Source organism: Carassius carassius, chromosome 16 (genome assembly GCF_963082965.1).
Source record: "Carassius carassius chromosome 16, fCarCar2.1, whole genome shotgun sequence".
Classification (NCBI taxonomy): domain Eukaryota; kingdom Metazoa; phylum Chordata; class Actinopteri; order Cypriniformes; family Cyprinidae; genus Carassius; species Carassius carassius.
This window is the reverse complement of record NC_081770.1, coordinates 32,442,404-32,467,956: the sequence shown is the minus strand read 5'-3', so window position 1 is coordinate 32,467,956 and position 25,553 is coordinate 32,442,404. Positions and strand designations below refer to the sequence as shown.

Here is a 25,553-nt window from a genome sequence, read left to right as displayed (position 1 = left end):
TTTCATCCCAGCCTCTGCACCTTCATCCTCTCACCTGTAACATACCAAAACCTCCCAAGCACCTCGCCCCAAAACCCTTCAAAATTAACCCTCACCGCGCCGCTGCTTTGTGCACTTCTCAACACCAAAACACAACATTTATCGTACTCTGAAATCAATTCTCATACAAAAATACATGAACCTATTTGATTTAGTGGTTAAATGACACAGTAACTTTAGTCGGCTGATGAAGTTTATAAAAAAATAAAATAAAAAAAATAATCACATTTGTCACAAAATACCTTATTTTGAATGTTCACAGTGTTATTAAGACAATATATATGTAAACAAACTTCGGTTTGTATTCTCAGAGATCTCTAAGTGACAGTAATACACTTTTGTGAGTAAATGTCGTCTATCGTTCCCTTAAAATCTGATTGCAGCATGAATTGGGTGATTAATGTGAGATGCACAGATATCAGCACATGCAATTATATATATACATATATACACTGTCAATATGAGTTCATCTTATCATGGGCCAGTGTCACTGACAAGTGGTTTACCCATTAAACCTGATGTAACAGTTTAAAACCATACCAAGATGATAAAAAAAATTAAAATAAAATTCACATTAAATGAAAACTAGTCTCAACATTTAGTATGTTAAAACAGCGCAGGATATAAAAGAAATAAATAATTCAAATAAACTCTCTCCGCTGGTCATCTAGACGAGTGAAGTCTTCTCTTCGGGGCTGAATCCACAATACAGACAAACACAGGAGAAGAAGCAGAGATGCACGCATTCAGCCTCCTTCAACTGCATTTAGAAACACGTTACAATTATATTTAACTTCAATTCATGCTTTCGAGAAAAAAAAAAAAAGAAGTAAATATCACACTTTCAAAACAAATCAAACTTCACAAAACCAAAGCAAAAATAAAAGTAAAATAATTTTTTTTTTAAGAAAGCAAAAAAAACATTTAAACTACAAACAAAAAAACGCACGCACACACACACACACACACACACAAAGAAAACAAAAATAAATGAAATCCTAACAAAAAACACCATACAAAAAAGAAAGCACAGCAAAACAAATCAAATAAAAACAAGCAAAAATAAAAACAAAAACAAAACCACACAATGAAAAAAAAAATAAACCTAAGAAAAATTTGTAGAAATAAAAGCAAACAAAACAATAAAAGCAAATAATAAAAAAACAAACACAAAGCAAAGTACATTAAAACACCACACAAAAGCAAAGCAAGACAAATAAAGACGAAAAGTAAAAGTTAAGGAAGAGTGTAGACGAAAGCAGCTAAATGACCACGAGCAGCTGAAGTCATGCAGTGTGGTGAGGAGAGTGCTGCTGACCTGATGTTATTCAGCTGGCTGGATCACGGCTGATGTTCTCCTTCCCCGGAGGAGACACGTGTCGCCCCCTCCTGTCTGCACCGGGCTGACTCCCCAAAACCTTCTTCTGCATTCAAGCACAGAAACACTCAGTCTACACCAGCACTCGTTCAAGCACAGAACGCTGCCCACTCGCTTCGGTTTTAATACCCTAGAGAGAACCTTCCCAGAACGTTCCCTGCAGTCCTCAAACTTATTCATTTTTAATGTCTGTAAAAATAACATTTTTAAAACCAGACATTTTGTTGAAGTCATTGTTTTTTGGTGCTTAAGAAACGTAATATCTGGGTTATTATATGGTACCTGGCAGTTATAATAAAGAAAGCTCACATATTAATGCATTATTCAATCTCATTTAAGACTCCTTATGATGGTTCTCCTTAATTAAAAATAGTTTGAATCCGACATGGTTTGTAGTAAACTGAACATTAGGTTTGGAGAACATTCCGAGAACCTTCCGCGAACATTCTATTAATGTTAAGAAACCTTTCCTGGCATACCACAAGGGAACGTCCTGGGAACCTGAAGTTGTGAGCTGGGTGAACTGTTAAAGTGTATGTGTGTCAGCAGACTGAAAGCGCACGCAGCTGAGCGATGCCTTTAATAACGGCTATGAATGTCACAGTCGTGGATGTGGTTTGATTAAAGCAGAGACTGAGAGATCTGACCTTGATGAGTCCTCCGAAGGAGCGCGAGCGTGCGTGTTTTTTACTGCTCGGAGTCGTGTTCGCGCTCACAGGAGTGCCGGGACTCGACTGCTTGCCGAGCTGAAACAGTCAACAAACATAACATTTACTGCAAAAATCAGAGATCACAATAAAAGAAAGAACGTTTTTTTTGTTTTTATCGAATCACAAAATTAAAAGCAAAAACACACACTAATACAATTTTTTAAAAGAGATCTGCTGCCTTTAGTATCATATTATTATGTTAACAATGCATATTGCAATAGTCTCAACAGCAAGTTATGAATAATTACAGCTTAAATAGCATGTAGTGTATTATTGTAATGTCATAATACTACTGCGACTTATATATATATATATATATTAATTAAAAACAATCCAATGATTGTAAAAATATATGGTAACATAACAACAAAAAGCCAACTAAAGGGGTCTGTTGTCATATTAATCATATTAATAACAATAACAATAGTACGCACAATTTATTTTGTTGGGTTCAAAAAAAATTTTATTGTAAAAATGTCATATAAATTAATATAATAAAAAAGTTATGATTATAATAATACTTATCGTAGTAGTGTCATTAAGAGTAAGAATTTAGAATGTTTGTTTTCAGTAATGACAAAATAATTATAGGGAAAATTAAAGCCAACGAATAATTTTTTTTAATAATAATACTAATATTATAAAATAAAATAATAATAATAAAACATTTAAATGAACAAACTATTGGTGAAAATGTAGGAAAACAAGGTCAAGGGTCTGCTTCCCGTTCACACTGACTGAACTGTTGCAGTGTGACGCAGTGTGCTCTCTCTCTCTCTCTCTCTCTCTCTCTCACCTGACGGATGAGCTTTTTCTTCTTGGCAGAGTTTGGCATGTGATCGGTGACATGTCGACAGAGCTCTCGGAGCGCCTCTTCTGTGTGCTGGTCTGGGTCCAAGCCCACCGGCGCTCCGCTCCTCTTACACAACGACACGAACGGAGAACCGCTGACCGACAGCAGCTCCAGATCATCCTGACAGCACACACAAGAGCATCAGCTCGCTCAAGAACAAGTCAGTCAGAGAAAACTGAGCACTAGCACCAAATCTCACCTTGGAGTGAATCACTCTGGTGTTTGCAAACTGAAGTCTGGCATGTTCCCTCAGATACGCCGGCGCCTTCACAAAAGACAAAACAGATCGACTTGTGATGGTGCTGCAAACTAAAACTATTACAAATCACTTTTGTTACCGGAAATAATTCAGAATATAAATATTTGATGGACAAATAAAGATTAAACCTGAAATGAAAATGGAAATTAGAAATGTTTCCTTGGAAAATAACTGAAATACGTTTAAGTTGAAGTACTAAAACTACCGATACTCAAATGAGCTAAATACAAATAAAACTAAACTAAACTAAAAATGACAAAAGCACATACCAAAATTACTCAACTAAACTAAAGCTGAAATAAAAATAAAGTTAAACAGATTTGTTTCCTCATAATTTTACAAAAAGCAAAATTAGAAATGTGGAAAGTAACTGAAATAAATGAGCAAATAACATTGAAGTTGAAGTACTAAAATTACTAAACCTAACGCTGGAATAAAATTAAGTTAAACATAAATATTAGAAAAATTACAAAAGCATAAAATTTGAAATTGTTTTCTTGGAAAGAAATTAAAAAAAAGGTACTAAAATTATTAAAACTAAAGCTGAAATAAACATAAATTAAAGCTAAATATTAATGGAGAGAGAGAGAAATTTTCTTGGCAACTATGTGATTTTTAAAAAAAATTGAATTACTAAAATGACTGAAATTAAATAAAAAACAAAAAAGGTATTTCATATCTTATATTTTCGAATATTATATTAAATATATTATAAATATTTTGTGTGTTCATATATATATATATATATATATATATATATATATATATATATATATATATATATATATATATATATATATAGACCTAAATTTAAATGAAAATTGAAAATATAGAAATTAAGGCTAATTCAAAATATTAATAAGATGCTTATATATACACCGTATTTTTCGGACTATAAGTCGCACCTGAGTATAAGTCGCATCAGTCCAAAAATACGTCACGCTGAGGGAAAAAACATAAGTCGCACTTGACTATAAGATATTTATTTAGAAACAAGAGAAAACATTACCGTCTACATCAGCGAGAGGGCGCTCTATGTTTTCAGTGGTAGACTACAGGAGCACTGAGCAGCACAGAGCGCCCTCTCGCGGCTGGAGACGGTAATGTTTTCTGTTAGTTCATTTCTCTTGGTTCATGTCAAATTAATTTTGATAAATAAGTCGCACCTGACTATAAGTCACAGGACCAGCCAAACTATGAAAAAAAGTGCGACTTATAGTCCGGAAAATACGGTAATACTAAAAGAACGCAGTGATATGTTACTATAAAGTTATTTTCCATCCTATCAGTTATGTGAAAATAAATGCAAAATAAATAATTGGAAAATGTATATAAAAAAAAAAAGAAAAGAGAAAAAAAAGCACTGCATTTGAAGAAGGTGTGGTGTGGAAAGTACCCGAAAGATCTTCTGTGAGTGTTTGATGAGAAACGCCATGCCACTGTTCAGTTTCTTCAGGTTCTCCTGAAGGTCACTGGCATTCATCTGAAGACAGCAGCACATTACATAAATTATGCCTCAGTGGTAGAAACGGGCTTCCATACAAATCAGAAAAAAAGCACATTTCAGCTATTTAATTTATACAATGGGGAAAGAAAATTGTAACATACAATTAAAAAAATCGAGTTTGGTATTTGGCCTTTGGCCCTGTTTAATTTTGTTTGTTTCAGCCAAGAATTTTAATTTCTGGTGCAACCCTATTTAGCTTAATGATATAAATAACTAAAATGTAAATAAAATTCATATAAAGCAAAACAAAGACGCACGGAATTACTAAAACTTTAACTAAAATTGCAATTAAAACCGAAAATCCTAAAACAAAACCTATTAGTAAAAACCATCCTCTTATCTGAAAGACACAAAGAAAACAGGTCTAAAGATATATAAAGAAAGAAGCGTCGTACGTTCTTGGGCCAGATGACGTGCGGAGCGAACATGAGCGCCAGGTTGTGCGCAGACATCTTGTTCTTGTCCTGCTGTTTGGCAGTGTGGTAGAGCAGGTCCAGCAGCAGCTTCAGCAGGGCTCTGTTGGCGGTGGGCAGCAACATCAGCAGCAGCTGCAGCGCCTCGATCTGACGCTCCTTATCTGGCAGACTCGTCTTGTTGCCTTGATCGTCAAACAGGCTCAGCTCTGCACAGAAGGACAGCGATTATGAGCCATCGAGACGAGCAGTGTTCATACCGTTGACCAATCATTTGTCATAACTTTCAAAAATTAGATAACAAAAATAAAATACAAAATACATAGTTTTGAATGACAAATTTATTGACATGTCAACTAAATTTTTTCACCGACGGAAACGAGATAACGAAAAAAAGTGCTAAATGACAAAAACTATGATGCAAATATAAATGACATTTTCGTCAATTACATTTTTTCACTGACGAAAACGAGATAACGAAAGAAATAGTTTTGAATGACAAAAACTGTCTCAGGTTACGTATGTAACCATAGTTCCCTGAGTAGGGAACGAGACACTGCGTCCTCTAGGGGTCGCTTTGGGGAACACCTCGTCGTGACCCGTGTCTGAAGCATACTTTGAAAAAAACACCAACGCGTTGGCCGGCGACAGCCTCTGACGTCACTACCGGTGCAACTATAAATAAGTGCCCGGAGAGCACGTCATTTATCTTCTTCGTCTGAAGCTTGCGTCCGAAGCATGGCAGGGAGCTAGAGGATGCAGGGTCTCGTTCCCTACTCAGGGAACTATGGTTACATACGTAACCTGAGACAGTTCCCTTCGAGGGAACTTCGAACTGGATCCTCTAGGGGTCGCTTTGGGGAACAGTAAACCCAGGCCGCCATGCTGAGGCGAGTCCTGGGACGTTTAGACGGCTGACTGTGACATTATCCCTTACGGCCAAAAGCCTAAGCTGTATAGCCAGTTTTTTTGTTAGGGCCTCAGCCGGGGTAGAGCCAAAGGCTTGGAATCAGGAAGGATTCCTTTAAAGGGATAAGGCTAGGAACCCAGTATTATACAAGGTCTTGCCTGTCACACAGGGGCTACCGCTTGCTCTCGCACAAGTTTGCTGAAGGAGCTGTCTCAACAGATCCCTGGTAGCAATACCCTGCTTAGATAGGTATTTGAGGATATATAAATGGAGTGGTGCCCAAGATGAACGGGGCTTTTTACCAACTCAAGAAAGGGTACGAAGCAACCACGCAAAGCCCTTACCATAAAGGATTTTTAGAAAGAACGCAGAGCACTAGCGTGCAAACTTACCACAGTGTGTATTTCAGTGTGTTTGGTAGCACGGAGAGAGAGCAGGGCAGGAGGATTGAGAAGGCTCAGCCTAAGTTTCTTCGCCATCCTCAGACATCTCCTGCTTTTCCTGGGCACAACCCAGCAGAGCACTTACTTCAGTATCAGAAAGGGTTAATGACAACACATCTTCCTCCTGAAGTTCACTCTCGTCTGCCGCCGAAGAGCGTGAAAGGGAAAGTCCCTCTCTAAACTCCTCAACGAGATCCACCTGTGATCCCCACGAGCTCATTCTCCTCCGTGCCTTGGCAATGGCTGGTCCTGAGCCGCGGGAAACAGATGGCTGTCCCTCTTTCTTCGAAAAGAGAGACAAACGGGAGCGGAGCTTTTTCATAGGAAACCGCTCACAATGCACGCAGATCGCCCCCTCAAGGACATCCCGCAAGCGCTCCTCGCCCAAACAAGAGATGCAAAGACTGTGTGCCATCAGGTGTCAAACAACGCCGACACGGATGTACGCACTGTTTAAACGCCTTGCTAGTGGATGCCATGATAAACAAAGAAACCGTGGTCGTTTCTCAGATGCACGCTTCAAACAAAACAGTCAATGAAGACGAAGAAGATAAATGACGTGCTCTCCGGGCCCTTATGTATAGTCGCACCGGTAGTGACGTCAGAAGCTATCACCGGCCAACGCGTTGGTGTTTTTTCCAAAGTATGCTTCAGACACGGGTCACGACGAGGTGTTCCCCAAAGCGACCCCTAGAGGACGCAGTTCGAAGTTCCCTCGAAAGGGAACTATGACGCAAATCTATTGACATTTTCGTCAACTACATTTTTTCAATGACGAAAACAAGATAACGAAAAAAATAGTGCTACATGACAAAAACTATGATGCAAATCTAATGACATTTTCGTCAATTACATTTTAACGAAACAATATAACGAAAGAAATAGTTTTGAATGACAAAAACTATGACGAAAATCTATTGACAGTTTCGTCAAGTACATTTTTTCACCGACGAACACGAGATAACGAAAATAGTGCTACATGACAAAAACTATGATGCAAATCTAATGACATTTATCAACTACATTTTTTCACCAATGAAAATTTGATAACCAAAAAACAATAGGTCTGAATGAAAAAAACTACGATGCAAATCTAATGACATTTTCCTCAACTAAATTTTTTCACTGACGAAAATGAGATAATGAAAGAAATAGTTTTGAATGACAAAAACTACGATGCAAATCTATTGACATTTTCGTCAAAAGCATTTTTTTCACCAACAAAAATTTGATAAAAAATTGTTTTGAATGACAAAAACTATGACGCAAATCTATTGACATTTACATTACATTAATTCATTTAGCTGACGCTTTTATCCAAAGCGACTTACAATTGCTATATATGTCAGAGGTCACACACCTCTGGAGCAATTAGGGGTTAAGTGTCTTGCTCAGGGACACATTGGTGTCTCACAGTGGATTCGAACCCGGGTCTCTCGCACCAATGGCATGTGTCTTATCCACTGCACCAACACCACCCATTGACATTTCCGTCAACTACATTTTTCACAGACAAAGGGGAGGGATGATTTGGGAAGATTAGATGTGTACATATGAACTCTATCATAGCCTAAAGATGTATCATGTGGGACATAAGCTAACATACACTTGCTGCATGTCTCACAAAACGTAAAAAAATGTCGATATCTAGGAATAAGAGAAGACATAGGAGTAAATTTAACGGTATATTGTATTCGGTTTTAAAGACAGTGCAGCCTAATTTAATTTCCATTTTCTGTGGCAATGATGGTAATCAAGCAACTAAAGACAGACAGAAAATCACTAACTGCTCTTGACTGAATCACTTTAGTAACCATAATAAAGACTCATCTAAATGAATGTAAATAAATATGCCTGCTTATAAGAATGTGGTGGACAAGATGTTTTAAAGAATCCATAATTAGCCTATTTGTATTTCATTAAAAAAGACGACCATTCTTGTTTCATTATGAGAAGTGGTTTCATTTAATTTTAACATAAAGGCATGTTGTGTGTCACAGCAGTTTCTATCATGATAAAACCTTACAATCTGACGAACCTGATTTTGGTCATTTTAGAGAAATGCTTAATAAAGGCATTACACTGTAAATAAACTTACTACTAATAATGAACTAATGTAGATTTAGTCGACTAAAACTAATCAGATGACTAAAATATGACTAAAACCTAATGGTATTTTAGTCAGAACTAAGACTAAATGAAAGCTGAATGGTGAGGTGTGCGTGATCTGCCGGACCTGTGATCTTCAGGTGAGCGTGCAGGTGCCGCTGGGTCAGCAGGGGCTCGGGCAGCTCCCCCAGGAAGCTCTTGAGGAGCGTGGCCACATCGTTGGGATGGAAGTCCCCGGAGGAGAAGTCGATGTCTGTGCCGCTGTTGAGCTGCTCTCTCAGCGTCTGCTGTCTCAGGCTGTTCCCAGGGACCCGAAACAGACCCTCCACATGCAGATCTGCAGGACAGCAACCAGCTCTTCACTCTTTACTTAATTATTCATTCAACAAATGCTAGATATTTTTTACAGTGGATGTTACAAAAGACACTCAGTTTGGCAAAATCCAGTCATTTCAATAGAAATCCAGGCAGTCAGGAAACTAGATTTTTGATTTGATATTAAGAATAATATTTAGCAAATATATAATTATTTCAAAAACAATGACAGTAACAAGCATGATTTCTTTTTTAATAAATTACATAAATAATAATTATAACATTAAATCTAATTAATTATAACAAAAATGTATGTAGTGCATTATCATAGTAAAGGTGCAGCTACATCTGTCCAGTGAAGTTTTGCAAAACAATCCAGTCAATGCAACAGAAATCCATGCAATCGGGAAAATATAGAAAATAATAATAGCAAAAATTGAAGGTAACGATTTGGTGAAAAATCTAATTGCTATTGCGGTTTTAATTTTTTTTTAGAAAAAATAAAAACAAGTTCTGTAGGGCGGCAAAATTTGGCTTAAAGTGCTGTGATTATATAAGTCCAGATAATTATTATTATGATTATTATTATTATTAAATAAGGATCTTAAAGAGAGAGTTCATTCAAAAATGAACCCGGAAGACCTTCGTTCATCTTCAGAACACAAATTAAGATTTTTTTGATGCATTCTGACAGAAATTTTCGGTTGAACTAAACCTTTAAACTAAGAATTGACTAATTGTAACAAAACCATTTCATTGTAAAATAAAAAATAATTTAAAAATAAATACAAAAATTTGAATATAGTACTTACCATATTAATACTCATTTTAATATAAGAGCACTATTCTATTGTATTTTCCATTGTTATACTGTTTTTATTTCTTTCTCTTTTTTTTGTGATAACGTTCATATCCTGTAGCTCAAGTGGTAGAGCATTGCAAGGTTGGGGGTTCGATTCCCCGGGAACACATGATAGGTAAAAATTGATAGCCTGAATGCACTGTAAGTCGCTTTTAGATTTAATTGAATTTAATTTAATATCCATTTAATCTGTTTATTTGTCTTGTTGAATTTGAATGCGTCTGTAACTCGTATGCATGTTTTGCATTTGAGAAAACCCTGCCAATATAAAAACCGTCAATAAAAATACATAAATGAATAAATAAGAACTCACTTTTGCTGAGGTACACAATGAGTTGATATATCTGGGCTATTCCTTCCTCTGTGAGAGGCGTGCCGAACACGACACATTTGTCTGGAAAACAATACACGTAAACCAGTTAAGAATTAACACATTTTTCAATAATAATGTGTTTTTTAAATAAATTATTAAACTAAATAAACAATTAAATTATAAAATACACCATGAAATATTGCAATAAATACATTTAGTAAATTGTAACTTGAAATATGTCTTTAAAATAACGAAGTTAAATATACTTTCAAGTAAAATGTAGCAGACAACATAAAACTAGTATATAGAAAAAATATATAGAAAGTATATTATGAAATGATATTCAAGAAAAAGGCCTATTTTTATATGTAAAGGCATATTTCACATCATTTTTATACTACTGGTGTAAAGTTAATTTTATGTTTTTTTAAAGTATGTCTCTACTGCTTACCAAGGCTAATTGTATGTATTTTTTAAATACAGTAAAAGTTATGAAATATTATTAACATTTAAAATAGCTGCTGTCTATGTGAGAATATTGTTCAAATGTAATTTATTTCTGAAATGCGCAGCTGTATTTTCAGCATCATTACTCCAGTCTTCAGTGTCACGTGATCTTCAGAAATCAGAATAATACGCCGCTCGAGAAACATTTCTGATATTTTCAATGCTGCGTCATATTTTGGTGATATTTTTCTTTCATGATTCTTTCTTTGAAATAGTGATATACTGAAATTGTTATTTTTATTAAACTGAACTGATTTTATATTTACAGCTGAATTCATTGTACATCAGTGCCTTCATTTCACTGTGAACCAAATACTGTTAGTCACACAAAGAAACCAATCAGGTCCTGACTTGTTTTGGCTCACCTATCACCCATTACTGTTGACCGCAATGAATCTAGAGCCGGCCAGTTGATGCCAAAACCCTACGGCAGGAAACTAACTCGAATAGCAATCGGCTAACTTCCCAAAACAGACGACGTAATTCTCCCACTGGAGGTTATTCAATTGTTTTTGTCAATAGCGTCTGAAATCTTCCCACAGAAGAATCACTGGTGAATACGGTTTTAAAAAACCTTTGCGTTTGAGGAAGTTGAAGGAGCGGAAGAAGCCTCCGGCCGCAGTTCCATTGGGCGTCTTGGGCTCCTCGTCTAGTAACTGAGAGAATTCAGCCCCCGGGAGGTCGATGAGCCGTGTGATGTTACTCAGAACCAGCTCGGTGAAGGCCTCGGGCCGCTCGTGACGCAGCTTCTCCACGAAGAAGTCAGGGTTGAAGATGATGGGCTGCCGGCCGTCTCCACTGCCACACGTTTCTGACTCCTGACTGATCACCACATTACACACCGTGCCCCTGCGGACACACACACGTATCACAACACACTGATTTTAGCTTTTTTTATTTCATTTTTATAAATAGGTCTCTTAACATATCCAATAATTTGAATAAACTAAGCCATGGTTAGTTCAGGTTTAAAATGTCATGTGGTGCGACTCAAAAACAAAATAGTTAATAATCGAATTAAAAACATTTGTGGAAAATCCATGGACATCAAACTGAAACGTTACATTTACGTTTAATCATTGAGTAGACGCTATTATCCAAAGTGACTTCAAAATCAAAACCAATAAAAAATCGAAATCAATAAAAGCGCGATGATATACAAGTGTTATAACAAGTTATTTATATATAGTTATTAATTATTTAAATATTTGTTACAAAAAAACTAAAGCTATAGGAATAGTGAAACAGATTGTTTATTATGAACGAACAAACCAATTGTTTATTAAATCACATGCGTTAAAATTAGCTGATTTAGTTGATTTATATACAGCACAGGTAATGTAGAAAGTTTATAATAATTAACTTCCAAATATGTATATCAGAGGCTGTTCAAAATAAGAGCAAATCTGAATGACCTAAGAGGAATGTATATGTTTTAAAAAAGTTAGGGAAAGAACTAATGCTAAAAATAGATGTATATATATCGGTCAAATCTATGGAATAATTGTGATAAGGAATGTAAATGATGTAATTCACTTTGCAAATTTAAGAAAAATTGTATAAAAACATGGTGTTAAACAATTACATGACTCATTATAAATGAATTATGTAGCATAGTGAAGTAATAGTTGGAATGGGTATTTCTGTAATCATGTACGTTTGTAATCAAGTATGTATGAATATCTTTGGAAATGTATTATGTAACTCTTGTTAATCTTGTATTTTATTGAATCTAGTGAAAAAGCGACGTACATCAGTTAAATATATATAAAGGGTAGGCTTAATAAGCAAGGCTTCTGCCTCTTTCGGAAATTAGGCTTATTTATTTATTTTGTGAAAAGTTGCCTTTAAGAACCGAAATAAACAGAACTGAATTGAAAAAGAAAACAGATTCAAAAAAATGAACGGAGCCAGCTAGACTTTTTTGCTTTTGTTAATTGTATAATAAATAAAAAGAAAACTATACAAGAGAATACAAAAAGATTAGAGAAGCTAATGTTAGTAAGAAAACAAGCAGTTAGTAAATCAATTGAGTACAAGTCTAAAAGTCTAACATTACATTTTACATTTATGTAAAACAGTATACATTTTTATACCGTATGATACGAATGTCATTTAACTTGGCATGAGAACTGTAAATTTACACATTTATTGTCATTTTAAAATGAAAAAAAAAAACTAGAACAAACCAATTACATACTAGATTAATTACAAGAATTATGATGTTTTTGCATGCTCTTTTAATATATTCAGCTCTCAACTTAAATGCAAAATAGCCTAAACATTTCCCAGATAACAAGATTTCAATGTTTTGTTTTCAGCGCAATACCACAAGGATTTGTCAGAAAAGTTTACATCAATAAATCTTACAATTAAATTATTCATGGAACACTGAAATATAAATAAATGATTTAAATAATGTATAATTTATTTATAAATAAATGCATTCAGAAATAGATAAATAAAATGATATATATATACACAACATTTATTATAACCTGGTATGTTTGTTTAAAAATGATTTTCCTTGTTATTTTAAAGGCCAAAAACAGTAAATGAACATATAAATCCAATTTTATGTGAAACGTGATTCTGAAACGACGCTTTCTGAATACAACTGTCATTGGTTTCACTCTTATTTTGATGGCACTGCAGTACAGATAATAACTCTGATATTTATCATGTTCTGAAAGATTCACACATTCACTTCAACAAGGATTGTACGTTACATGATTTTTCTCTAAAGAAAACCAAGTATTACTATGGTACTGCGCGTTTATGGCCATTCAAAGTTACCACGGTGTTTCTACCTCACTGCTTCCACCCAACAGCGTCTCTGCAGTTACTCAAAAGTGAATATATTTGACTGTATTCTTATACTACACTTGTTTGACTAACAGATTAGTTTTAAAATGAATAATCGTTACCTTCTGTCTCGTTTATTTACATCGGTGTCTTTCTCCGCAGCCATCTTTCATCTTCAGTTTGAATCCGCCGCTGCTGAGGCGTTAACCGCTGCTTAATCATGATTGGACAGTGGAGGGAAAGGGGGAGGGGCTATGGAGCCATGCTGTTTTGCTGAGTCCTGATTGGTCTATTCAAATATTTCAGAGATACACAGATCTGGGAACAGCCGTGAAGACGTCCAGGTTGATTATATTGAAAAAGCGACCCTTTAAATGTGTAATATTATTTTCCTTTAAATACCAGTATTTATTTTTGTTTAATTGTTGCTAAGTGTTAACACTGAATGGAACGTAATGGCAAAATACATATTCATCTACTATGATCAACGTACATTTGCTTTCTAAATGGATTTCAAGTCTACATAATGAATTGAAGTCAGGTGTGAAGTAAAAGCATTATGATTTAGATTTTTTTGAAGATTTATAGAAAGGCAGTTGACACTTTTGTGCATAGCAATCTTGAATTTATTTGTTAACATAAATAAAACAAAATTGTAAAGTTTGACCAAGCTTGAACAACTTAGCAAACACATGGAAAATCCACAAGGAATATGCACCATCTACTCAAAATGTCATGGTAGTCTATCACTGATATATATATATATATATATATATATATATATATATATATACACACACAAAAAGAACTAAATAAATATACTACATGAACTGAAATCAACAAAAAAGGAAATGGATAAATAAATATATAAATGTATTTATTAGGGAGAATGTAAAACATCATTAGTGCGAATCTACCAAGACCTATTCCACTTTTGCATAGTTTGTTACGTCAAATTCCGCCAATTCCATAATCTTTCCCATCAGTGATATTGATTGTAAATGGTTGTGCATATGCATATATTTTAAAGTATTGTGTTACAACATAATCTAAATGAATTACATCTTACATGAATAATGCTTGCAGATTGTAATTATAGGAATTTTACACATTCCTTTCTGTGGGAAACATAATAATGATATAAGGTGTTAGTGCACTTATACTGTATAATTGACAAACAAATAAAAAAAACCTGAAAGAAGTTTTAAGAGACTTTTTTGTTGAACTGGCTTAAAATATATCTTCACATTATATTAAACAAAGAAAAACAATGCAAAGACAGTGGCATACAACAGCTGATCCTCAAAGACATCAATCCATCTTTAGGGTAGAATAACATGGCATGCTCACTTTGCACCTGTTCAGGTGTTAACTGTCACTCTTTTTCTTGTAGGTGCAAGATGGAGGGAGTCATCAGGCAGACGCCACAACAGATCAAACACTGTTGCTGTTCTCAAAAAATGTCCAAAGATCGTCGTGCAGAGCTAAATTACGTGATCCAACATCTGCATGGACTCCATGATGGCCTCATCCTGAACAAAATAACAACAACACAGAGGATATTAAAGGAACAGTAAATACAGAAATGGAAATCTGCTAAACATTTACTTATTTAATCATGCAGATCCTCTGCAGTGAATGGGTGCTGTCAGAATGGGAGTCTAAACAGCTGCTAAAAACATCACAGTGTTTGTTTAGAGCATGTTTGGACTGTTTTTTGCTTGTAAACAGTTCTTGATCTGTGCAGATTTCTTTCCTGATTCTGACAGTATGACTTTTTCATTGGAGGAAACTTTATTATGAAAATGGACTTGGAAGCGACAGTTTGAAGTTAAGAGCTTAGCGATGGATTATTTTCTTTCAAACATTTAGCTTTTCACTTCGCAGGACATTAACTGATGGACTGGAGTGCTGTGGATTACTGTGATGTTTTTATCAGCTGTTTGGACTCTCATTCTGACGGCACCCATTCACATCCATTGATGAGCAAGTGATGCAATGCTACATTTCTCCGAATCTGATGAAAAGACAAACTCATCCTAATGTTGCATGGACTGGGGGTGAACAAGTTTTCAGCAATTTTTCATTTTTGGTTACCTATTCCTTTAAATATCATTGCAGGTAATGTATACATTGCTCCTAATCAATTTAACTTATATTTTAGAGTATTAATTTTGGACTTTGGATACACCAGTTTGTCTTTAGAAAGAGTAATCACACTCATATTAAAAAATCATCATAGAAATCATAATTAGTTTTCATGTCGTCCTTATACCTTTTGACACGATTCCAGGAACTCCTCCATTGTGATGACACCATCATTGTTGCGATCCATTTTCTGAGTGCAAACAGATAAACAATCAATAAATGAACAATCTGAGACCTACAGTAGAAACATGGCAAGCTTTAGAAGTTTTAAAAGAAATAATAATTCGAATAAATATTAGTTTTGTCTTTCATTTGCTTTACAAGGACTGCATTTAGTTGATCAAAAATACAATAAAAACAGTAATATTATGAAATATTTGTACAATTTTAAATAATTATTTTCTATTTGAATATATGTTCAAATGTAATTTATTCCTGTGATACAAATCTGTATTTTCAGCATCATTCCTCCAGTCTCCAGTGTCACATGATCTTCAGAAACAGAATAATATTCTGATGAAAGAGACAGAGACAGTAAAAAATTCAGCTTTCCTGAAGATACCTGGAAGAAACTTTCCACATGTTCTCTCGATGCGCTGTCCTTCATACACGGATGCGTGTACTTCCCCATCATATCATAAATAGACTTCATAATATCATTCATCTCCTAAAACAGACAGAACAATTGAACAAATACAGTAATGGATTCACACAAACGGCCAGTTTATGCCCCAGAATAAACCTTAAATACGCAGTTTAGTGTGTGATACTTTACCTCTTTAGTAATGCAGCCATCTTTATTAAGATCATACAAACTAAAGGCCCAGCAAAGTCTATCAGTGACAGTACCACGCAAGATGATTGACAGGCCAACCACAAAATCCTGAAGCCAATGAGAAATCAGAGACCAGTAAGTGTACAGTGGTAATATGCAACATGATGATAACAACGAATCAGAATATGTATTATATTCATTCATATAAAGTATATGAATAAACAGCAAACTGACCTCAAAGCTTACTGCTCCGTTTTTGTGTCTGTCAAAAGCCTCAAACAGGAAATGTGCATATGCGCTAGAGTCTTAAAACAAATAAATAAAAAAAATACAGAGGGCTTTATAAAGGCCTCTTTAAATTCAATTAATTAAAAGGTTGGAACTTATTAACTGATTTAATTAGCTTCATGAATTAATTCACTCACCTCCATGAGGAAAAAAGTGAGAGTAGATTAACTTAAAAGTCTCTTCATTTACTAATCCAGAGGGACATTCCTAAAGCACATAGAAATAATTATAAACAAAAATATAATGAATAATATTTCATTATTTAATATATTTAATAACAATGACATGATTTGAGAAAATAACTGTAAAAGGGACAGAGCCCATCCAACACACATGAAGAAAACTTCGTAAGCGTAACCTAGCAATGTCACGGAAAAACCTGATTTCATGAGAAAATGTATTTTACGAGAAAAGTAATATTAGACAAAATTGAAATTTTGTACAAATTCATACAGTGTGATTTGTTGGAAAACACATTATAGTGTGGACCTAACTGGTCGTACAAAAAAAAAAATGAACATGAAAAATTGTTTCGAAAAAATTGTTGCTCAACTATGGAAAGAGAAAATTTGGAAAAAGCTAATTTCCAAATTTGTGTTAGAGAAAGCAAATTTTTTTGTGAAGAGTCTGTCAACAAACCCACAAACCATGCGTAATCTTTCTTAGTTCACGTGTGGAGAGACTGCTGTTGTTCTGTAGCATATGCAGCAAAAATATCTAAGATAAATTGGTGGTTTATTCTTAAACCAATCAGCAAGCTCGAATAGTGGAAGCATAGTTACAGTTTAATATTTAATATTTAAAACAATTTAATATTTTTTTCTTAATTATATATATATGAAATGATGTTATTAAGTTATGACTTAGACATTTTTACATATATGAACAACATTATTATTTATTTTAATAGTGTATTGACAATAGTGTGGTATGGGAACAGCTCCAGTCAAGACTGCAAAGCCCTGCAGAGAGTTGTGTGCTTAGCTCTTGTGTGCTTTCCCCTCTCTGAAGGACATCTACCTCAAACGCTGCAAAAGTAGAGATGTTAAAAAAATCATCAAGGACTCCATCCACCCCAGTTACCATCTTTTCACTTTGCTGCCAGCTGTTAAGCGCTTCCGTAGCCTGATGGCAAAAACTGAGAGACTCAGGAGGAGTTTCTTCCCCCAGGCCATCAGGCTCCTAAACTCAAAACCAGCCTCTTAACATCTTCATGTCTCCCCTTAATATTAACTTCATCAGTAAGATATTCATCATTCACTGCCTCACATTGACACACTGACAGTGTCAACCTGTTTGCACATTTGCCTAAACTCTTAACCAGCCCCTTAACATCCTCATGCCTCCACTTAATGTTCACTTTATCTTTTTCACTTTATTCACTACCTCACATAGACACACTGACAGTGTCACCGTGTTTGCACATTTGCTTTTTGTACATCTTAATATTTAAGACTACAGTTTACATTCATGCACATTATTTTGCGTTCTATATTTAATTCTACAATAAACATCTTTTTTATATTTTATTTTTATATTTTTATTGTTTACTTTTATTTCATTCTTACATAGCTATATTTATGTATATTTTCATCTGTGTTGAATTCTTTAATAATTGCACTGTCCGTGGAGTGGACCTGACTCACATTTCACTGCTGGTTATATATATGTTATATATATGCTCTATATAATTGTGTATGTGACGAATAAAACCTTGAATCTTGAATAGTAATTGGCGGCCCACTTCCACTAGGGGGCCGTGGCCCACAGGTTGAAAACCACTGGTCTAATCCATCAAACCAGTAGGGAATTTATAAAGACATTAAGGGAAAGGTTTCTTACACTTTTGAAACTTCTATAGAGGATTTGTAGCTCAGTTTTAGAGAATTTGGTCTGCTCCATTATTTTTTCCAGACTATCCGGCCTGTAGCACACAGTGGCAAGCTCAAAATCCTCCTCTATACTGTCTATATGACAGATGAAAAGAAAAAAGTATTATACAGAAAATTGCAAACAATACAGAATGCATTTTAGAGATATGTCTACTTTATACACAGACAAAGAACATGAGGAAAGGAAGGCAACAGTGGGTCACTTGCTTTGCCTGACTGTTGGTGTGGAGTCCACATGACAGCAGGGCAGAAGTTTAAGGAAGCGCTGCTTCATGTTCTTTCTGCTCTGGCCTGAAGGAGGGTTACCTGCAAACACAAAAAACATTGGGAAACTGCTTAGCTATGCAAAAGTGCTTTGTAAATCATTTAAATTCTACTACAAAGACACACAACTGCTTGCAAAATGGCAGTCTGGCACAGTCAGTTGGCACAGTTTGCTGCTCTGGCTTTGAATAAAAAATTAATCAGATCACTGAATTGGAAGAACCGAATTTCCCCCAATCATAAAATGAAAGAATATACTTTTCTCTGACCTTTTTGAGTTGAATAGCGGACATGGCATTTGACATCAGTATGGAAAACCCATACAGTTGGAACAAATTGCCAAAAACGTTAAAGGCACGTTGTCACGATATCCACACAAGAACGGAAGACAGGTAGATCCAAATGCAGTAAGTCTTTATTAGGTAATCCAAATCGTAATCCAGTCCAGGCAGGGGTCAAAACCAAAGTAGCAATACAAACGTAAATAGACACAAAACAATCGGGCAAGAACAGGGCTAGAAGTGGCGTGATAACTACAAGGACCCCATGACACATACTAAAACAGACAGGGTACAAATACACAGGGAAATGACAATGCTAATGGGGAACTGTCTGAGTGCAATGATTAATGACCAGTGACAGCTGAGTGCAATGAGGAGACAGAGATCGTGGGGAATGTGGTTCAGGAAGTGACAGACACCGTAGGGAAGGAGGACATCTAGTGGTTACCCAGGGAACACAAACCAGACACTGTGACAATACCCCCTCTCTACGGAGCGGCTACTAGACGCTCCAAGACGTGACAGACAAAACAAGAGACCAGGAGGGAGGTGGACAGGTGGAGGCTCAGGGGGAGGGACGGAGGGCCAGGTAAAATGGGGAAAACAGAGACTAGAGGAACATGTAAATTGGGGAAACAGAGACCAGAAGTGCAAACACAAAAACAGGGAGCCCAGGAGGGAGGTGGACCGGCGGAGGATCAGGGGGAGGGACGGAGGGCCAAGCTCACAGAGGGTAACAGAGATAGGAAGTGAACGAAAAAAACAACAACAACCATAACACAACAAGAGACCAGTGTGGGTCAGGGCGTTCAGGGACCCAGGACAGTGCCGACCGGGCCGGATTCCAGGGTGGAGCAGAAGACCACCATGTCCATGTGGTCGAGACAGAGGCCCACCCGGGCGGCGCAGAGGACCACCACATCCGTGTGGTCGAGACAGAAGTCCCCCAGGGCGGAGCAGAAGACCACCACATCCGTGTGGTTGAGACAGAAGCCCACCAGGGCGGAGCAGAAGACCACCACATCCGTGTGGTCAAGACAGAAGCCCACCGGGGCGGCGCAGAATACCACCACATCCGTGTGGTCGAGACAGAAGCCCCCCAGGGCGGAGCAGAAGACCACCACAGTGGGATCGAATTGACAGGAGAGCAAGTCTGGTTAGGCAAGTCTGAAACAGAGAACATGAACAAGTTAAGGCTAGCCTCCGTGGCCACGACAGGATCAGTCGAGCGCTCAGAGAGTTCGGCTGAGACGTAACGAGGCTCTGGAAGTTCCGCAGATGCGAGGAGAGACTCTTGTAGTTCAGCCGAGACGTGGGGAGGCTCTGGTAGTTCCACAGAGACATGGAGAGACTCTGGTAATCCCATGGTGTTTGGACTGGATTCCAGAAGATCAATGCTGACTTGACTCTGCTCATGAAGATCGTCGGTGGCCTGACTCCGCTCATTAAGATCATTGGTGACTTGACTCTGCTCATGAAGATCGTCGGTGGCCTGACTCCGCTCATTAAGATCATTGGTGACTTGCATTTGTTCATGAAGATCATTGGTGACTTGCATTTGTTAATGAAGATCAATGGTGACTTGCCTTTGTTCATGAAGATCATTGGTGACTTGCATTTGTTCATGAAGCTCAATGGTGACTGGACCTTGCCCAGGAAGATCATTGGTGACTTGGCTTGACTCCGGAGTGTCACCGGTGACTAGCCCTGACTCTGGAGGATCAACGGTGATTAGCCCGGACTCTGGAAGGTCAACGGTGACTAACCCTGACTCTGGAAGGTCAACGGTGACTAGCCCTGACTCTGGAGGGTCAACGGTGACTAGCCCTGACTCTGGAAGGTCATCGGTGACTAGCCCTGACTCTGGAAGGTCATCGGTGACAAGCCCTGACTCTGGAAGGTCATCGGTGACTAACCCTGACTCTGGAGGGTTCACAGGAACCTGACTCGACTCTGGAGGGTCAACGGGAACCTGACGCGACTCTGGAGGGTCAACGGGAACCTGACTCGACTCTGGAGGGTCAACGGGAACCTGACTCGACTCTGGAGGGTCAGCTGTGGCTTTCATCCTGTGCAGTAGCTCTGGGCTGGTGGCCACCTTGTGCAGTGGCTCTGGGTTGGCGGCCACCTTGTGCAGTGGTGCTGGGCTGGCGTTCATCTTCCCTCATGGCGCTGGGCTGGAGGCCATCTTGTGCAGTGTCACTGGGCCTGTGGCCATCATGGGTAGTGGTGCTGGGCTGGTGGCCATCCTGGGAAGTGGCGCTGGCTCGGCAGACGTGCGCTTCCTCACCCTTCTCCGTCCGCCATGGTGAGACGGCGGCTCCGATCCGTCCCACACGAGCCCCGGGTCGAAGGGAGGCCATGGTGAAGAGCGATGCTGAACCTCCTCTCGACCACTCACTCCTCTGCGACCTCCCCTGGTCCCACGTAACACGACCAAGTGGGTTCCCTCAAACCGACTCTTTCTTTCCCGCTCGGAGGCTGGGGAAGAAACATCAAAAGACATACCGCTGGATCTGTGTGTGACGGAGTCCTTCTGTCACGATATCCACACAAGAACGGAAGACAGGTAGATCCAAATGCAGTAAGTCTTTATTAGGTAATCCAAATCGTAATCCAGTCCAGGCAGGGGTCAAAACCAAAGTAGCAATACAAACGTAAATAGACACAAAACAATCGGGCAAGAACAGGGCTAGAAGTGGTGTGAAAACTACAAGGACTCCGTGACACATACTAAAACAGACAGGGTACAAATACACAGGGAAATTACAATGCTAATGGGGAATTGGCTGACTGCAATGATTAATGACCAGTGACAGCTGAGTGCAATGAGGAGACAGAGATCGTGGGGAATGTGGTTCAGGAAGTGACAGACACCGTGGGGAACGAGGACATCTAGTGGTTACCCAGGGAACACAAACCAGACACTGTGACACACGTTCATGTTAGAGCAATTTTCGCAGGCAAAGGATTATGTGACGAATTAAGCAACGCTTGTTCACAGGTTATTTCCCAAATAAGCAGCTTTATAATAGAAAACTCTTATAATGGTTGAATTCACTGCACTGCACACGATTGTGAGTGAGGAATTGCTTTATTACAACAATCTTAAATTTCAATAAGTTATGTATCAAATTTTCACCTCACCAACAATCTCCAAGCGAAAAACACAATCAATTGCATTCCTGAACGAATTGCTTGTAAAGCCAGTCACGTTCCTGATCAGCATTTTGAATGAATCATTTGAATGAATGAACCATGACTGAACAAAAATAACGACTTTATTCAACAATTCGTCTCCTCCACGTCACACTCTCGTGTCATGTTGGAGAGTATCACATACGCAAACAACGAATGCTGTTTCTTATGCATATATTGTATTGTTGAACAAAGTCATTATTTTTGTTTTCTTTGCGTACAAAAATATTCTTGTAGCTTCAGAAAAGTACGGTTGAACCACTGAGGTCACTTTGACTGTTTTACCCATGTCCTTGCTATGTTTCTGTGCACTGATCGTGGTAATATCCTTGCTGTTTATGGGAAGATCAGAGAGCTCTTGGATTTCATCAAAAATATTTTAATTTGTGTTCTGAAGATGATCAGAGGTCTTGCGGTTTTGAAGCGACTTGAGGGAGAGTAATTAACTACATAATTTTCATTTTGAACTATCCCTTTAATGCCAATGAGTCATAAATAAAACATCAAACTAGAAGTCAGAGATAAAACCAAAATGACAGAAATTATATTCAGAACACACCTTAAATCCGTTTCATCAAGTGTGTTTATTACTGAGCTTTATTTGCATAGCTATCATCAGCCGACTTCACAAGACTTCATTTTGGTGAATTATTTCAAACACCTGTTCCTCCATAGCTTATTTATACTGGCATGGAAAAACAAACAAAACCAACACTACGTTAAATGCACAGCACATGCGCACAGGTGCATACAGCCCTTAGAAAATACTGGTGCACATCTGCTGCAGCACACACAGCCCCACGTACAACATACAGCAACACATATGGAATGAACTGCCAAATTATTATTTATGCACTCTGGATTGTGGCAACCATATGCACACTATCCCAGTAAACTTGGTTACATGTTAAAACATTTTCACAACATTCCCCATTTAACGTAGTATGCATAAAATATGTCTAAATATCTATGTATAAAATGTTATGAAGGCTGATCATGATTTATCAGTTAAAATGTTTACACAGGCATATAGTGAAAGAGACCTGAATTTTATTATTTTTGCAGTCCCATTTGGTGACACTAGAGGCACCAAAATGACACTTTTTCTGCTTTAAATTCAGCTTCTCTCACAATTTAGGAATAATTTAGGCTCATTCATCCAGGCAGACCAGGTGTTTTTCAATAGTAATCGATTTTAATATCCCTCAGATTGTCAATTGGATGAAAGTTGGAAAGACATTTGTTTTTTTTGTTCTTCAGTCTCTTCTTTGGAGCTACCGAGAGCTTTTGACAGACAGGCATGAAGGGCGAAACCAAGATGGAGGCAAAAACAAAACTGGCTAGCTGATCTGAATCCTTAACAAGGGCAGAGGGATGATTAAGATCCTGAAAAAAGATAATGATAAAAAATAAAATAATTCAGAAACAGAGCTACAGCTCAACCAGGTGACCATCTATATTATGGACCACCATGGTACCTTTTGTAATGTCTTCATTAGCATCCATTACGTCATTATGTTTTATAATGTAAACTAGTCTGACCTAAAGCAATGGTACAGCTGTGACACTGACAAAGAGGAAGCCTGGCTATAAAATGAAACTTTATCAATTATTTAAGCAATGCTATAAAGCGCTTGTTATGACAAGATGTGAGATATGTCTACCATGAAACGGGTGAAAGAGTCAAGTGATTTATTCAGACCTATTTAGTTCACTTGTTGGGGAATTATTACTTGGCTGACAGGTAGACTGCTATACATTTAGTAAATTGGTTGAAATGGAAAATATAAATATAATCTAGGTGTGTTTGTTTAGCATTATGCAGCTTGCACAGAAAATTAGCTAGTTAAAAAATATGTTAGTCGGCTAAATAACGTGATATATAGGTTACCAAGTAAGCTGTCTTAGTAAGGAAGACTTCATAGCAAAGCAATTGAAATATGAACTTGTAGGCTACTAGCTGTGTTGGTATTTTCGTCAAGGTCAGAAATTTGTTTTAGCGGTATTAGTCATATTATTGATTGTAGTATGATTGTCTCAATAACCGAGGTCATAAAAACTGCAGACATAATAATTATATAGAAAAATGCTGTTTAAAATATATTGAGGTAGAGTTTAACATGTCCCAGTAGTCTACACCGCCTTGTAGCCTAGCTTTTAATTTCCGTAAAAAATAAAATGTGAAAATTAAGCGCAATGAAAGCACACCAATTTAAACCGTTTATGTACAGTAGTCACAGTCAATACCAAATAAAAAAGAAGACATGTGTGAATAAACAATCCATTCCGAAGATATTACATCAATCCAAATTATGGCAGGTGTTAAACCTCGAGAAGCTACATTGTACGTTTCATGATTAGAGAAGCGATAGTTAGCCGCTTAATAGCCTAAATAAGGACATAATTGTTACATGGTAAAATATGTATACTATAATTTTGAAATGTGAAAACCTACACTAAACAACTAGGAGTCTATCAGCAAAAGTTTAGCGATTATACAGTAGTCTGTAATCTACGGGCAGTTAACTTTATCTAGAGAGCATTACAAAAAAAATAAATAACATGTAACACTTTAATAAATTGCGCGATGTCGCGGTAATGATTGATCCGTGTGTTGTTTTAAGTGCACTAACCTGTCAGCAAGTCATTGGACCCGTCACATTCCCCAGAAGTATTCAAACTCTCGTCTCTAGATTTCACCCTCATTTTGCCTTCGCGAAAAATACAGTCAGAGAAAAATACCTTTAATCCCTTGAGAGTGAGAAGTGATATTGAATGATCTGTCTGCCAGCAAATGTAAGTGCAAGGCTTTTTAGAGAGTGAATAATGTTATTATATTTCCATTAGAAGTTCCCCTTCGGTCGGGCGTATATTCGCTCCAGTATCCGGTTTATTCATGTGGACTGTTTTGACTGTACTATCAAAGTCAGTCCTTCTCTGTTATTATAAAAGAGTCTCCGCACCGCCTTGCTGCCATCTGCTCTGCCCTGCTGCAAAATAAATGAACTAACTGCTCGGTGAAGCAGGACTTCGTGTCTCCAAGACTGAGTCACAGCGCGCTCGGGCATCATCACTGGCACGCTCCAAATCACTACAAACTTCAAGTCAATTTGAGGCCCATTAAAACATCAGCAGTAGCTTTTTTAAACACATTCTAAAACATTTTTTGGATTTTAACAAAAAAGGAAAAGAAAAAATCTAAATCAATAACTTTGTTTTCCAAACATTTTAAGTATTCCAATTAAAAAACATTTCTGTTCATTCCAACAAATTCCAAATCATTT

General features: G+C 37.1%; 2 protein-coding genes across 3 annotated transcripts; both read right to left on the bottom strand.

Moving 5' to 3' along the window:
* Positions 1-30: 30 nt before the first annotated feature.
* Positions 31-13,640, bottom strand: arhgap19 (Rho GTPase activating protein 19). Of its 2 annotated transcripts, none has more exons than XM_059569875.1 (11): positions 13,546-13,640; positions 11,193-11,467; positions 10,112-10,192; positions 8,749-8,958; positions 5,142-5,368; positions 4,636-4,722; positions 3,180-3,245; positions 2,924-3,100; positions 2,065-2,163; positions 1,358-1,463; positions 31-799 (listed from the first exon to the last, which is right to left on the bottom strand). In XM_059569875.1, the coding sequence occupies exons 1-10, from the start codon at positions 13,587-13,589 to the stop codon at positions 1,368-1,370; spliced, it is 1,362 nt and encodes a 453-aa protein (XP_059425858.1). In that variant the 5' UTR covers positions 13,590-13,640; the 3' UTR covers positions 31-799; positions 1,358-1,367. The 2 variants fall into 2 exon arrangements, with proteins under 2 accessions (XP_059425858.1, XP_059425859.1); XM_059569876.1 differs by having other exon boundaries at positions 31-734.
* Positions 13,641-14,548: 908 nt separating this feature from the next.
* kcnip2 (Kv channel interacting protein 2) lies at positions 14,549-25,280 on the bottom strand. The gene is made up of 9 exons (XM_059568764.1): positions 24,903-25,280; positions 18,730-18,832; positions 18,477-18,597; positions 16,772-16,841; positions 16,581-16,651; positions 16,347-16,454; positions 16,134-16,238; positions 15,699-15,761; positions 14,549-14,955 (listed from the first exon to the last, which is right to left on the bottom strand). Exons 1-9 carry the CDS (start codon positions 24,973-24,975, stop codon positions 14,908-14,910), a joined length of 762 nt encoding a protein of 253 aa, XP_059424747.1. The 5' UTR covers positions 24,976-25,280; the 3' UTR covers positions 14,549-14,907.
* Between the last annotated feature and the right edge of the window lie 273 nt (positions 25,281-25,553).